The sequence below is a fragment of the Narcine bancroftii genome, chromosome 10, assembly GCF_036971445.1.
Source record: "Narcine bancroftii isolate sNarBan1 chromosome 10, sNarBan1.hap1, whole genome shotgun sequence".
Lineage (NCBI taxonomy): Eukaryota > Metazoa > Chordata > Chondrichthyes > Torpediniformes > Narcinidae > Narcine > Narcine bancroftii.
The window spans coordinates 26,652,302-26,666,481 of NC_091478.1; the positions used below are offsets into that span (position 1 = coordinate 26,652,302).

The 14,180-nt window shown below is 44.5% G+C and overlaps 1 protein-coding gene across 2 annotated transcripts in view; it reads left to right on the forward strand.

Annotated features, from left to right (window-relative positions):
* Positions 1–14,180, forward strand: part of zfyve27 (zinc finger, FYVE domain containing 27) — a 185,029-nt gene that overhangs the window by 83,311 nt on the left and 87,538 nt on the right. Inside the window, exons 8-9 of one of the 2 annotated variants that reach the window (XM_069900318.1) lie at positions 4,101–4,242; positions 5,903–5,971. In XM_069900318.1, the coding sequence (XP_069756419.1) occupies positions 4,101–4,242; positions 5,903–5,955 (195 nt within the window). In that variant the 3' untranslated portion in view covers positions 5,956–5,971. Of the gene's footprint in view, positions 1–4,100; positions 4,243–5,902; positions 5,972–14,180 lie in introns of those variants that run through there. The other variant, XM_069900317.1, reaches the window with a different exon arrangement.

Genomic DNA, 14,180 nt, shown 5'->3' on the forward strand with positions numbered 1-14,180 from the left:
CTCCTCTCAACTAGGCCCTGGTCATCTGCCTGTCTGAGATCCTGATGTACCACCCACCTATCCGAGCTCCCAACGCCACAAATGTAGACTTACAACTCAGTCCCGGCCACCCATCGAGCTCCTGACACCCTGGCTGCCCATCCATCTGTGCTCCTGACACCCTGACCTCGGACTTACTACCGGTTCTGTCTGCTCACCCACCCATCCGTGGGTTTCTGAGGGCATTCATTTAATTTTCTCCTGGACACCTGGTAATTTCCCATTGAACTTCCTCTGAAAATTTTAGTTACTGGACTGGAATCCAGGACCATTGATCAGGAGACTTGAGTTTGAAACCTGCAATGGCACCAGAGAATTAAATTTTCTGTAATTAAATAAAGTAATTATCTCAGTAATAGTGACAATTGAAACTATCAGATAATTTGAAAAACCATCTGGTTCCTTAATGTCCTTTGAGGAGGAAATCTGCTGCCCTTGCCCAGTCTGGCTTCACTGTAACCCTACACACCAACCACTGTGGTTGGTTCTTAATTGCTTCCTCTGGGATGGCAATTGTCAATCTCCATGTCCCTGGAAGGGGAAAAAGAGACCTCTGAGCAGGGTGTAGACTTGATGAGAGGCATTGGCTTGGGATTTTTCTGTTGATGCAGGTGCTTTCCCAGTGGATGCTTAAACAAAAGCGCATTTGGATTCCCCATGCCCTGGCCAACATTGTTTCCCACGCCAATCATAGAACACTACAGCACAGAAAGAACCCCTCTGACTATGCACCCAGTTCATTGTCTTCCTTACCTCTCCCATCCATGTACCTGTACAAATTCACACACTCACCACTTGCTGTGTGAAGAAGTTCCCCCTAAACTTTTCCCCTTTCACTTATAACCCGTGTCCTCTAGTTTGTACCTCACCTACCCTCAGTGGAAAAAGCCTATCTATATTTACTCTGTCTATTCCCCTCATAATTTTAAATACATCTATCAAATCTTCTCTCATTCTTCTACGCTCCAGGGAACAAAGTCCTGACCTATTTAACCTTTCCCAGCGACATCCTCATGAATCTTTCAATCTTATTGATATACTTTGTGTAGTTAGGTTACCAAAACTGTACACAATACTCCATATTTGGCTTCAACAATGTCTTGTACAACTTCATAACATCCCAATTTCTATACTTAATACTTTGATTTATGAAGGCCAATATGCCAAAAGTTGTCTTTACAACCGTATTCACCTGTGACGCCACCTTCAGGGAATTATGTATCTGTATTCCCAGATCCCTCTGTTCCACTGCACTCCTCAGTGGCCTACCATTCACCATGTACGTCCTTTCTTCGTTTGTCCTTCCAAAGTGCATCACCTTACACAGATCAATTGAATGTTAAAAAGTGAAGTTGGAACAGTGCATTAAGGGAGGCATGGTTAATGTAGAGGTTAATGCAATACTGTAACAGTGCCAGCGACTAGGGTTCAAATCTGGCACAGTCTGTAAGGAGTTTGTACATTCTCACGTGTCTGTGTGGGTTTCCTTTGGGTTCTCTGGTTTCCTCCCACCCTTCAAAATGTACCAGAGGCTGTAGGCCAATCGGGCAGCACAGGCTCATGGGCCAAAAGGGCCCATTACCACATGTCTAAATTTAAAATTTATTCTGCTCTACATGGTCAGATATTGATCGACTTCCATCAACATGCCGTGCATTTGTTTTCTTTGTGCAAGAACTTTTAAAATTTATTCTCCAAATTACATTTCGTGGCCTTCTAAAGGCAGCCAACATCATAAAGGGCCTAATTCTCACTTCCTCTCCTGTTCTCCCATTCATGTCCAATGATCACTTTTTGTCTGTTGGCCTGTGCTCTTCCCCCTGCCCTTTCTTTCTTTCTCCCCACCTTTTGATTTGGGTGCCTGCCTGCTTTTTACTCATACCTTTATCTCCTATGGATGCTGCGAGACCTACTGAGTTCCTCTAGCATTTAGATCGAGAAAAGGGAGAATATTGCTCGAGATTTCTCTCGATCTCGGTCTTTATCTTGGGAAACAAACCCTTAACAGACATCTTCTACAAACCAACCATCTCCCACAGCTACCTGGACTACACTCTGTCCCCTGTAAGGATTCCATTCCTCTCTCTCAATTCCCCCGTCTCCATCATCTACTCCCAGGACTAAGTCTTCCACGCCAGATCATCAGAAATGTTCTCCTTCTGTGGCTTCCCCTCTAGCGCCATCAACTCAGCCCTCATTTACTTATCCATTGCCTGCACATCTGCCCTTCCTTCCTACCTCGCCACCCATAACGACAAGATTCCCCTTGCTCTTACCTACCACTCCATCCAACATATCATCCTCTGCCATTTCTGTCATCTACTACATGATCCCACCACCAGACACATATTCCCCTCTCCACCTTCCATAGGGACCACTCCCTCTGTGATTCCCTCGTCAACTCTTCCCTTCCCATCAATCAGCCCCTTGGTACCTAGCCCAGTGACTACAGAAGGTGCTTCACTTGCACCCACACCTCCTCCCTCATCACTATTCAAGGCCCCAAACAGTCCTTCCAAGTGAAACAATACTTTACTTGTCATCTACTGCATCCCGTGCTCCCTATATCGGAGAGACTGCACTGGAAGATCGCTTTGTTGAGCACCTTGGCTGTGTCCGCTGCAATAATGGGGATCTCCCAGTGGCCATCCATTTCAATTCCACACTCCATTTCCTTGTACAATGTGTATAGCAATAAACATTCTCATTATTACCTTTATCCCTCATGTGATAATTTAATCATTAGTTATTGTTTGTTAGTGTATTTTACGTGCCTATGTTTATTCAACCATCTTCAGCTTTTCATCAAAGTCTGACAAAATGTAGACAGGCACTCAAACTAAATGGCGGAGGGAGGAGTACAGTCCCACAGGCAGGAGATAACAGACGGATAAGGGAGGGAGGGCACGCCAGCAAGTTGAGTGAAGGGTCTGTAAGGAGTTTGTCTGCGTGTTTCCTCCCACCCTTCAAAAACGACCTGGTGTTGTAGGTTAATTGGTGTAATTGGCCACATGGGCTCGTGGGCGAGAAGGGCCTGTTACCATGCTGTATGTCTAATTTAAAATTAAATAAATCAAGATGAATAGGGATACATCCAACTTGGTGCAGCTTCAGGAGGAACGTACATGGGCAAAATATTTGCTGACTGTTTATACTGATTGTATGGCCTTTTTTTTAAAGAATTAACCTGCGAAATAAAAGCAGAAAATACTGGAAACACTCAGCAGACCAGGGAGCATCAGGCACACAAGATTTAATTCTTCGCATCCAAGACTATGAGCCCTAGAGATGCAGCAAGGAAACAGGTTTTTCAGCTCTCCGGGTCCCTGCTCATTCACACGAATCCTACTTTATTGCTCCCGCAGTCCCATCAACTATTCCCAGAAGCTACCTCTCACTCACACTCTCAGGACAGCTTACAATGGCTGAATTACCTAGCAACCCACCCATTTTTAGGATGTGAGAGGAAACCAGGATATGAGAGGTTTACCAGGATGTTGCCTGGATTACAGGGTATGAGTTACAGGGAGTGGTTGGACAAACTTGGGTTGTTTTTACTGGGGTGTCGGAGGCTGAGGGCAGACCTGATAGAGGTTTATAATATTATGAGAGGCACTGATAGGTTGGGCAGTCAGAATCGTTTCCCCCATGGTAAAATTGCCATAGACTAGAGGACATATGTTTCAGGGAGATGTGCAACCCAAGTTTTTCTAGAGTGGTGGATGCTGCGAATGGGCAGCATTCAGTGGTGAGGGAAGCACTGTGCTGTAGTGTTCTAAACTGGAGCACCTGGGGAAAATCCACATAGTCACATGGAGAAGCGATAACTCCTTCCAGAGAGCAACGGAGGTCAGGACAAAGGATCTCGTACCTGAAACATTAACTCTATTTCTCTTTCCACTGCTTGACCTGTGTGTATGTGTTTCCAACAATGTTATGTTTTAACCTTGGATTTCCAGCATCTGCAGCTTTGATTTTGTGCTTGTATGCCTTGCATTTCATGGAAACTGATTGGGCTCTCTGATCTGGCTGTTGTCTTTATTTTGTGTTGCTGTGTTTAGGAGGATGACGATGGCCCTCAGTGCACTGGGGATTACGACCTGACCATGCAAGACAACGGCTTCTTTAAAAATGAGCCGATCAGAAGTAAAGTCTCCAAGCTAACTGAAAAACTGAGGAAACGTTATCCTACCAATAACTACGGTGAGCAGAACCCTCCCAGGTTCCATTATGTTACCTTGCTATGTGTGTTCATCAATAATTTTCTGTGAGAATTAAGGCTGAAAATGTTTATAGGCTTCTTGTGAATTTTTGAGCTTGCAGAAAATGGTGGCACATTTAGCATAGCGGTTAGTGCAATGCAATTACAGCGCCAGCTGTAGGGAGTTTGTACACACTCTTCCCATGACCTGTGAGGGTTTTCCCTGGATGCTCCGGTTTCCTCCCACCTTCCAAAACTTATGGGGTTGGTAGGTCAAATGGATGTAATTGGGTGGCACGGGTTTCATGGGGCATAAGTAAATTTAAAAAAAATTTCTTCCTCTTCCTGTGACGATTTCCTGATCGGTTACCTTAAATTCTCTTCCTCTCACCCTTACCCCTCCCTCTCTCTGAATCTCTCCCACTCTGGGTAAGTTCTTTACATTGCAACCTTCTTATTTTGACATTTAATAAAATCAGCCAAATCCACAGAAATGCCTGCCGCTGATCACAGTTCTGTCCATGTTCTACTCACACCTCATGGCACTGGCTCCTCAGTGTCAGTCGGCATCAGAATCAATCCCACTCCCAAGTCACACCAGCCCTAGTGCAAAACCTGAGGACACCACAGCGCTAAAAACTGGGTACCCAGTTTCTGCGTGTGAGAATGTCCCACTTGCAATACAAAATTGTGTGCGTGTGTGTGTTTTAAAGCAAGGCCCTTGCCTCTCCTTCCCCAAGAGCTGTTTTGTACTGTTTACTGAGGTTTTAAGTGGACAACTGATGTTGGTTTTGGATATGCCTCAAGATCCCAGCTGCAGAAAGTCAGCAATGTGAGCGTTCTGCAAAATTTAACTTGGTTTTAATAACCTCTTGGTTAAAAGTTGGAGAGATTGCGCAGCCTATTCTTTTATTTTTACAGCTCCCAGGCTCATCTTCCCAGTAGATTTGCTAAATGATTTCCATGATGGAGGTTCCTGTCTCGCTTTTGGCACTGAGATCAAAAATGTTATCATATTACACTCCATTTCAAGAGGAATCTCGAACATGAGTCCTTCTTTTAAATGTATTAAGTAGCAGTATGTAGCAAGGCTGCTGGAATGGAGCCACATTGTTGGTGCAGGAGAGTGCATTAATCTGTACATAAATCCCTCAGTGTCAAGGAAATACTTGCTGGACATTATTAATGGAGCATTGTTTTTCCTGTCGTTGATTATAACCATGAGCCCCGAGTTCCTGAAATAGAGGAAGCTTTTCTATACCAGTGCTTTCCCTGCCTTGGGAGTGAGTGATGGGGCAGTGTAGAGGGAGATTTACTCTGTATCTAACCCGTGCTGTCCCTGCCTTGGGAGTGAGTGATGGGACAGTGTAGAGGGAGATTTACTCTGTATCTAACCCCTGCTGTCCCTGCGCTGGGAGTATGTAATAGGACAGTGTAGAGGGAGCTTCACTCCGTATCTGACCCATGCGTCCCTGCTCTGGAAGTGTCAGTGGAAGGTATGAACTTAGATGGACTGACTATCTGGGAGAGGAAGCAGTTGGGATCCTCCACTGGGCAGTGAACATACTTGAAATCTGGAGTACAAAATATTTGTTTTGGAGAGATTTAAGATGGGAGATATTGGAAAACAAAGCATGTCTTCTTTTTGTGTTTTGAATGCAGTGATGTCATCTCTGAACCAGTTCTCCGGTATAATACGAACTCAAATTTGGTAAGATGGTTAAAAAATCTGGAAATAAAAGTGATCCTGAATCTCAGTTTGTTGTAAAACCCTGAAAAAGGCTCCCAACCCAAATATTTAACTGTATATTTCTCTCCACGAATGCTGTCTGACCTGCTAAGTCCCTACAGCTTCTCGTTATTTACTCAGGACTCCAGCATCTGTAGTTCTGGCTTGTCTGCGATATAAAACTTAATTGATTCACAGATGTGTCTGAAGGAAGATGGACTTCTCAAATAGAACTGAGGAGTCTTTCTGGCGTATTTTTCTGACTAATATTTATTGCTCAGGGAGCATCAATGAAAACACATAAGCTGCGTATTGTCTGCTGTTTGTGGGGGCTTGCTCTAGGCAAATGGGCTGTGTACGTAGGGTGATGCAGTGGCACATAGGTAGGTGGGCTTCATCCTCGTGGTCTGGACAATACTGCTACCATCAAACACAAACTTTGTGACATATGCTCATGACAATAAACTTGATTCTGATTCTGAAATGAGGGGGGATTAGCCTATGAAGAGAGGTTGAGGGACTTGGGACTAATATACATTGGAGCTTAAAAGGGATCTTAGTGACATTTTAAATTATGAAAGGAATAGATGAGATAGAAGCAGGAATGTTGTTTCCACTGGCAGGTGAGACTAGAAATCGGGGTAATAGATTGAAAACAGAAATAAGGAGGAATTCTTCTCCCAGAGAGTTGTGAATCTCTGTCCAAGGACGCAGTTTCATTAGATTTTTGAAGAATAGGAGAATTAAGAGTTATAAGGAACATGTGGGTAGGTGGAGCTGAGTCCATGACCAGATTAACCATGACATTATTGAATGCGGCGCAGGCTAAATGGGCCAGATGGCCGACTCCTGCTCCTATGTCTTATGGCCTTGTGTTCATTCACACACCACTGAAACATGTCCATGCTAACTATCAAGCGCCCATCTGTACTTATGCCATTCCCAGCAATTTGTCCATGGTTCTAGTAATTCAACATATGGAAACCAAGTCCTCACCCACATACCACTTCAATACACTGAGTGTCACTACCCCACCAACATCCCTGGCAGTGCACCCTAGATTCCATCCATCCTCCAGGTGGATCAAATTCTTCCTCAGATCCATTCTAAACCACCTGCTCCTTACTTAAGAGAGTGAAACACAAAAATCTGTAGACGCTGTGATTGTTGGAAATACACAGAAATGCTGGAGGACCTCAGCAGGTCACACAGCGTCCATAGACCTGAGCCCTTCTTCAAGGTAAGCATAGGTTTTAGAAGGCTCAGGCCCAAAATGTCAGTTATACAATAAAATCCCCATTATCCGGAATTCAAGCAACCTGCAGCCTCAAGCAACCTGCCAAGAAAACCTGGAAAATAATAGGTAAAAAAAAATACAAAAGTTTAAAATGGGCATCCCTTAGCTGTCAGTTTGCCAATCCATGCAACACATCATCTCAAGCAACTGGAAAATTCACTACCCGGCATCTACCAATCCCCATAGGTGCCGAATTCCGGTGGGTTTACTGTATCAGTATATCTTTACCTCCTTCGGCCGCTGTGAGATCTGCTGAGTTCATCCAGCATTTCTGTGTTTTTACTTTTGCTCCTTACTTAAATCCTGGCTTTACAGTTTTACAAAAAATATGACAAAAGTAGATTGTAGAAAACTTTACCTTCTGGTTTGGAGAAAGTTTTCAAACTATCTACCTCCTGCATAATTTTGTACATCTCACTTGGATCACTCTCACTCTCCTCAGCTCTGAGCAAAACAAACCCAACTTATCCAGTCCCTCCACATAGCTGAAATGCCCCAAATTGGATATCACTCTAGCTTGGTATGTTTGCAGAGTTGGCATGTTTTTTTCATGAGCTTTCCCAGTTCCTCCAGTTTCTTTCACATGCACCAAAGATGAGCTGGTTGCTGTGTTCATTGACTACTTTAAATGACCCCAAGTGGCGGATGGTAGAAGAACTGGGGTGGCAAAGAGCAGATGGCAGGTAATTTTAAGTCCCAAGAAGTAAACATCTCCAGTGACCTGTCCTGGTCCACCCACATGGATGAAAGCTTATCGACACCTCTACTTCCTCAGATGCCTGAGGAAATTCGGCATGATCTGTGTCCCTCAGCAAGATGTACAGATGTATCATTGAAAATGTCATGTCAGGATGCATCACTGAGTAGGGCGGAAACTGCTCAAGACAGCAAGAAACTGCAGAGTGTGGTGAATGTGGGTCAGACCATCACACACCCGCCCACTCCATCTACTTATTCTATAAATCTCAGTGCCTTGGAAAAGCAGCCAACATAAGTGCCTAATGGACATCAGCGTTGACTTTTTCAGTTTTTGTTGGCTCTCTCTCTCTCTCTTTCTCCCTTCTATCCCTTTGTCTCCTTTCCTCTCCAGAGAGCTAACCTCTCCCCCGATCTCTTATCAGCCTTTTTCCTCTTCTACTTTCTCACCTATATTGGCCTATGGTACTCCCCTGCTCCTTCTTCCACCTTCACCCTACCTTTTTATTCAAGAGTCTGCCTGCTTTCTGCTCATACCAAAAACGTTGGTTATATCACTTTTCTTCCTATGGTCACTGCGTGACCTGCTGAGTTTCTACGGCATTTTTGTGTTTTGCACTGCAATCACAGCATCTGCAGACTTTCCTGTTTAATGACTTTTATTTTGTGTTTGCTTTATTTCATCACGAGGCTGTTGCCTCGGGCCAACGACTGGAAATATTTTAAATTCAAGGTCTCTGCACTTGGTTCTGCATTGTTGTATTGAGGAATGCTGGGAGCATTATAGAGGAAAACCTGAGTAGTGAGGATCAGGCATTGATTAGTAAGGTCAACCTTACTCTGAGCCTTGTTCATCTTTTCACTACCTCTACCCAATGACCGATTTAACCGAGAAGTACTTGTTGGAGTTGCAAATTGAATTTCCCTTCAAAGATCAGTTTTCAGATTGTACCTGCAGTAAATGGGTGAACACACAGGGTCCAAGAATATCTGGTTATCTACTGACACACGAGAGACTGCAGACAATGAACACTGGAAAAGGAATACCACCGATGAAGGGTACAAGTATTTTCTTTTCCCCTGACTGATGCTGAGAATGTTGAATCCCTCCAGCACATGGTTTTATGATGGATGCCTAAGAATATGTAGTTCCTGTGTCAGGATCGAAGGGCATCCACTTACAACAGTGGATTCACCAATAGCCAGATGTTGGTGAATCTGTGGAATTTGTTGCCGCAGGCAAATCATTGGTTGTATTTAGGGGAGAGATTAATACGTTCAGTGGTTTTGGGGAAAAGGCTGGGGAGTAGGGCAAGGTAGGAAAATGGATCAGGTCATAATTGAATGGTCTATTTCTACTCCCCTATCTTATGGACTTTATCAATCAAAGTTTATTTTAAAATGCATTGAGAGGCCACAAATGATTAAATTCTTGAAAATAAAGCAAGCACTGAATAGCCCAGATCTCTTTACAATGTTGGCGACCTCATTCAGATGATTGAGATTACCATTCTGTAACTATATCCTCCTGGAGTAAGGCTAAGGGGCGTGATGCAAAGTGCCTCAGGATTAGTGTGTTTAGTACCCCGTTGCTGAGCTCCATGCTGATGTTGGGCTCCTTCAGCATGGATACATGGATGCTTCGGGATGGAGGTATGGACTGGTGGAAAGCCCAATGTGAGCTATTGTTGATTGGCTGTCCTGTTTTCAAGTTCACTACCTCCCATGAGAAGAATAAAACACTGCAACTACAATGGTGTTGGTGGTGGTGTAATATCTATCTTGTAGTTCTATTTTTCACCTGCTGATAATTGATCTAAAGTTCAAAATTGGATACAGGGAAATATTAAAAAAGATTTCCTGAAGTTAACAACAGCTTTAATTGTTATAGTGCTTTTCAGTATACCGAAAGGGTGGTTAAAAATAAAATGGCGGTGTTGTCAGAACTGCTGTAACAGAAGTGCTGCCGATAATGCGGACCCAGGGGAGCAGGGAGAGGAGACACAGAGCTGCTCTGCAGGATCCTACTGCTTTATCCAATTACCAACAGCTTTGTTTAGGCTTCCAACAGTCTGTTCAAGGAGCTGGCAGTATTTTTTAATCCCGCAACCACCGGGTTTGTGCCCAAGATGGTGGAGCCTATACTGGGCAGCAGACCATGAGGGGTTGCAGACTCTGGGGAGCAGCGAACCAGCGCAGGGTACCAGAAATCGGGAAAACACCCCCGTTGAGAAGGAGAAGCAAAGAGACAACCCTACAGGATGGTGACCATGGCAGCAGACCAGTGAGGGGCTCAGCACAGGAAGGACCCGCACAGACTTCGGGCTGCTGGCGATGTGGTCAAAGGGCCTGCATAGGCTGAGGGGTGCTGGAGACTGGCTCATGGGAACCAGACATCAGAGCCACGATTCAAGAGGGGGCCGAGAGCTCAAAGGCCTCCCGAAGGGCCTCGGGTGCTGAAGGCTTCCTGATCGTGTAGGAGGTTTGGATCTGAAGCTCAGGTTTCTGATGGATCAAACAGGAGTCTGTGCGGTTGCAGAGGCTGGGGGAGCGCTGGAGGCAAATCCACGGACGCTCAGTGACTCTGAAGGGACTCTCTTTTACTTCTCTTTCTCTTACTGTTAGGGCATCCGGGCATTGCTCATGGCAACTCTTTATTTGCTTACGGCAGACAAAAGTTGACAGATAGCATGTATATTACATTTTTCATGTAGTATTTCATGACATTAAGAGGAACCTTTGAACCTTTAATGAAACAAGATTCAGCACAAATAATTTGACCAAACCATCCAAAAGCAGAGGTACACCTTAAAGGAGGAGACGGAAGGAGGTGGAAGAGGTGTGGAGGTTTAGGGAAGGAACTTCCAGGATCTGGGGCCCCGGCATGAGCTGCTAGGGATGGAGACGAGAGTCAAGGCCAGAATTGGGGGTGTACCAACATCTGCATCTGGCGTCCCTACTTCTCTACATGAATTTCCAATTAACCTCACTCCACAGCCCTTTCTCTGAGGCTCCGAAAACTCAATCTTTTTTAAAATGAAGATCTAATTCCCTTTTGAAGGTTTCTATTGAACTTGCTTCCCTTTTCCTTTTTCAGCTTGCACATTCCAGATCTTTAAACAGCTTTGTGATAGATTTGCCAGAACTGAGCCACAGGGGAACCTGTGCTCATTTGTAGAACCCACCTCCAGCAACTTGGGCCCCTTTCTTTGCACTTTTTGGCTTACTATGGCCAAAGGAGTCTCACAGAGAGGGCTGTGTGTCACCTGAGAATCCTGGGCAAGGGAAAATTGGTGTTACATATCATGGCCCCTCTTCCCGTGGATGGAAATTTGAATCTTTACTTCTGAATCTGAAGGCATTCTGTGCTCCAATTACTCTGGATTTTATGACTTTTGGCTCTATCACAAGTGAAAGCCCTTGAGGAGAGGTGAGCTGTGGGGCAGAAGTAGATGTTTTTTTTAAATAAAACATGAATGGTTCCATTACACAGCTGCTTCTACCTGAATCCACTTGATGACTAGCGGACCTTGACAACATATTATATTACAGCTCAATTTGTCAAAAGGTCCTATTGCAATCAGAACTGGTGGTGATCTTGGCCTCTTCCCTTGCCTACCTGTTCCTTAACTGACAACAGTGCTTCTGATGTGTATTTTAACTGCTGTTAACTCATGTTAACTGCTGTGCCAAAGACCCACATTTTAATGGAGTAACTGTCTGCTGGATATGCTCAGTGGGAAAAAAGAACGTTTGGTGTTTTGTGTCGGAACCCTTTGCCATACTGTGTATGAGATGTCTGCAGGGCTGCTCGCAAAACAACCTCAATCACTCCATCTTCAGTACATGTGACAATGGACTTGTACTTGAGTTAGTTCCTCCAGTCACTTCACCTCAGTGTTGCTGGCAGCATCTTTCAAAACTCTGGAATCACTTGCTAAACTTCTCCTTAAAGCTAAAGAGAAGCGCCTCCCCCCACTCCTTGGCACCTTCTCCTGTGACTGCAGGAAATGCACACTTGTGCACACACCTCCCCCCTCACCACCATTTGGGGCCCCCAAAAATCCTTCCAAGGTAAAGCAATACTTGTGAATCTGGGGGATTCATCTGCTACATCTGGTACTCTTGTTGTGGCCTTCTCTACATTGAAGTGATTGAACGCAGACTGGGGAGATCGTTTTGCTGAAAACCTTCGCTCTGACCGCATCGATGACCGGGATCTCCTGGTGGCCAACCATTTCAGTTCTGCACCCCACTCTCACACACACGTGCCTGTCCATGTCCTCCTGCACTGCCAAACCATGGCCATCTGTAAATTAGAGGAGTAACATCTATGATTCCGTCTGGGTCCTCTCCAACCAGATGGCATTAACATTGACTTCCCCAGTTTCTGCTAAATTCCCTCTCCCTTTGTCTCCTTTCCTCCAGCTCTCCACTCTCTTCCCTTTCCAATCACAGAGCCATCCCTCCTCCCCGTTTTCTCTTATGCCCTCCCTCCCTTATCCACCTATTACCACTTGCCTGTTCACCTCCGCATCACCCCCTTCCCCAACATTTTATTCAGGCCTACACTTAGCTCATACCTTGATGAAGAATTCTGGTCTGAAATGTTGCTTATGTATCTTTATCTTTGCTACATAAAGTATATCGTTTGAACTGCTGAATTTCTCCAGCATTGGTTTTTTTTAAACTTTTTCTCCTTAAAGTTGCTTGTTTTGTCCCAGCTTTTAGTTGTCTGCCCTGGCTTGGTGTTAATCTTTGACTAATTGCCTTCTCATTAAACAACTTGGGATGTTTTCCTCTGTTAAAAGCTCAGAATAAACTTTCTGTCATTGTTTGACTCCTCAGCCTAATTGAATTAAATAACAGATTGCACATTAATCACAGGAGATGGTCCCAGGAAGATTCAAAGCTGTTTATAACCATGGGATTACAACCTCAACTTTTAAACAAACACCATCTTTGGAGTCCCTGTGCAAAGAAGCAGAAGTATACAGAAATCAATCAAGAAATACGAACAAGGGACCAGCATGCCTCTATGTCTCTAAGGAAGGGATAAGAGAGTGATGTATGGACGGAAAGGCTTAACCCTTTCATCACCATACCTAAACTGTCCACCTCCCTTTACTTCATTCATTGTTACATTAACTTTCTGTCTCTATGCTTGAGAAAAGTGCTCCCGGAAAGGAAACTCTTTAGCTCTGCAATGCAGAGTTTTGTCCTATTTCCCCTTCCAGACCTTCCTTATCCATGTATTCTGCTTCTATCACTTCCTGCAGCATCTTGTTCCATGCGCCCACTGAGATTTGTGAAGAGGGTGCCCCTCAGATCCCTTTTAAATCCTTCCCCTCTCACCTTAGTTTTAAATTCACCTGTAAAATAAAATCCAATCAGATACTATTTTTTGTCATGTAATAAAACAGAAATGTCATATGACACAAAATTTCCTTTGGTCTGCCATAAGGCAGACAAAGATTCACCATGAGCATTGCCCAGCACCCCTTTCAGTCAGAGAAAGAGAAGCAAAAGAGAGTCCCCCCCAGAGTCACCGAGTATCCGTGGATACGCCTTCAGTGCTCCCACAGCCTCTACAGCCACATGAGATTTCTGTTCGATTCATCTGCAACCTGAGCCCAGATCAAAGCCTCCAACAAGCTTTCAGTGCCCAAGGCCCTTCGGGACCCCTTCTTGAGCTCATCAGGATCCCTTCTTACCCTCGCATCTTCTCAAATCTCAGTTCCGATACTTGGTTCCCATGAGCCAAAAGACACCAGCTTCACACCCTGTGTGGGTTCCTCACTTGCAAGTTGCTAACAGCTTGCTGTCTGTTGCCCCTCAAAATTTTATAAACCTCGATTAGGTCCCTCCTTAGCCTACACTCCAGCCTGTCTCGCTTCTCCTTTAATTCAAACCTATGAGTCCGAGCAATATTCTGGTGAATCTCAGTTTAGAACAGGCAAGTGTGCTGGAGCATGTGCAGTTTTAGAGGTATTCAGGTCGGTGAGTGCCCGGATGCAAGTGCAATATACCCCAGGTTACTACAGGAAGCAAGGGAAAAGATTGCTGAAACATTGACAGTGATCTTTGTGTCCTCCCGTGTTACTAGAGGATTGGGGGATAGGAAATATAGTTCCCTTGTTCAAGAGAAGTAATGGGGAGAATCCTGGTAATTAACTTGAGTATTGGGTTCAGTTTCTGTCACCTCATTACAGGAAGAT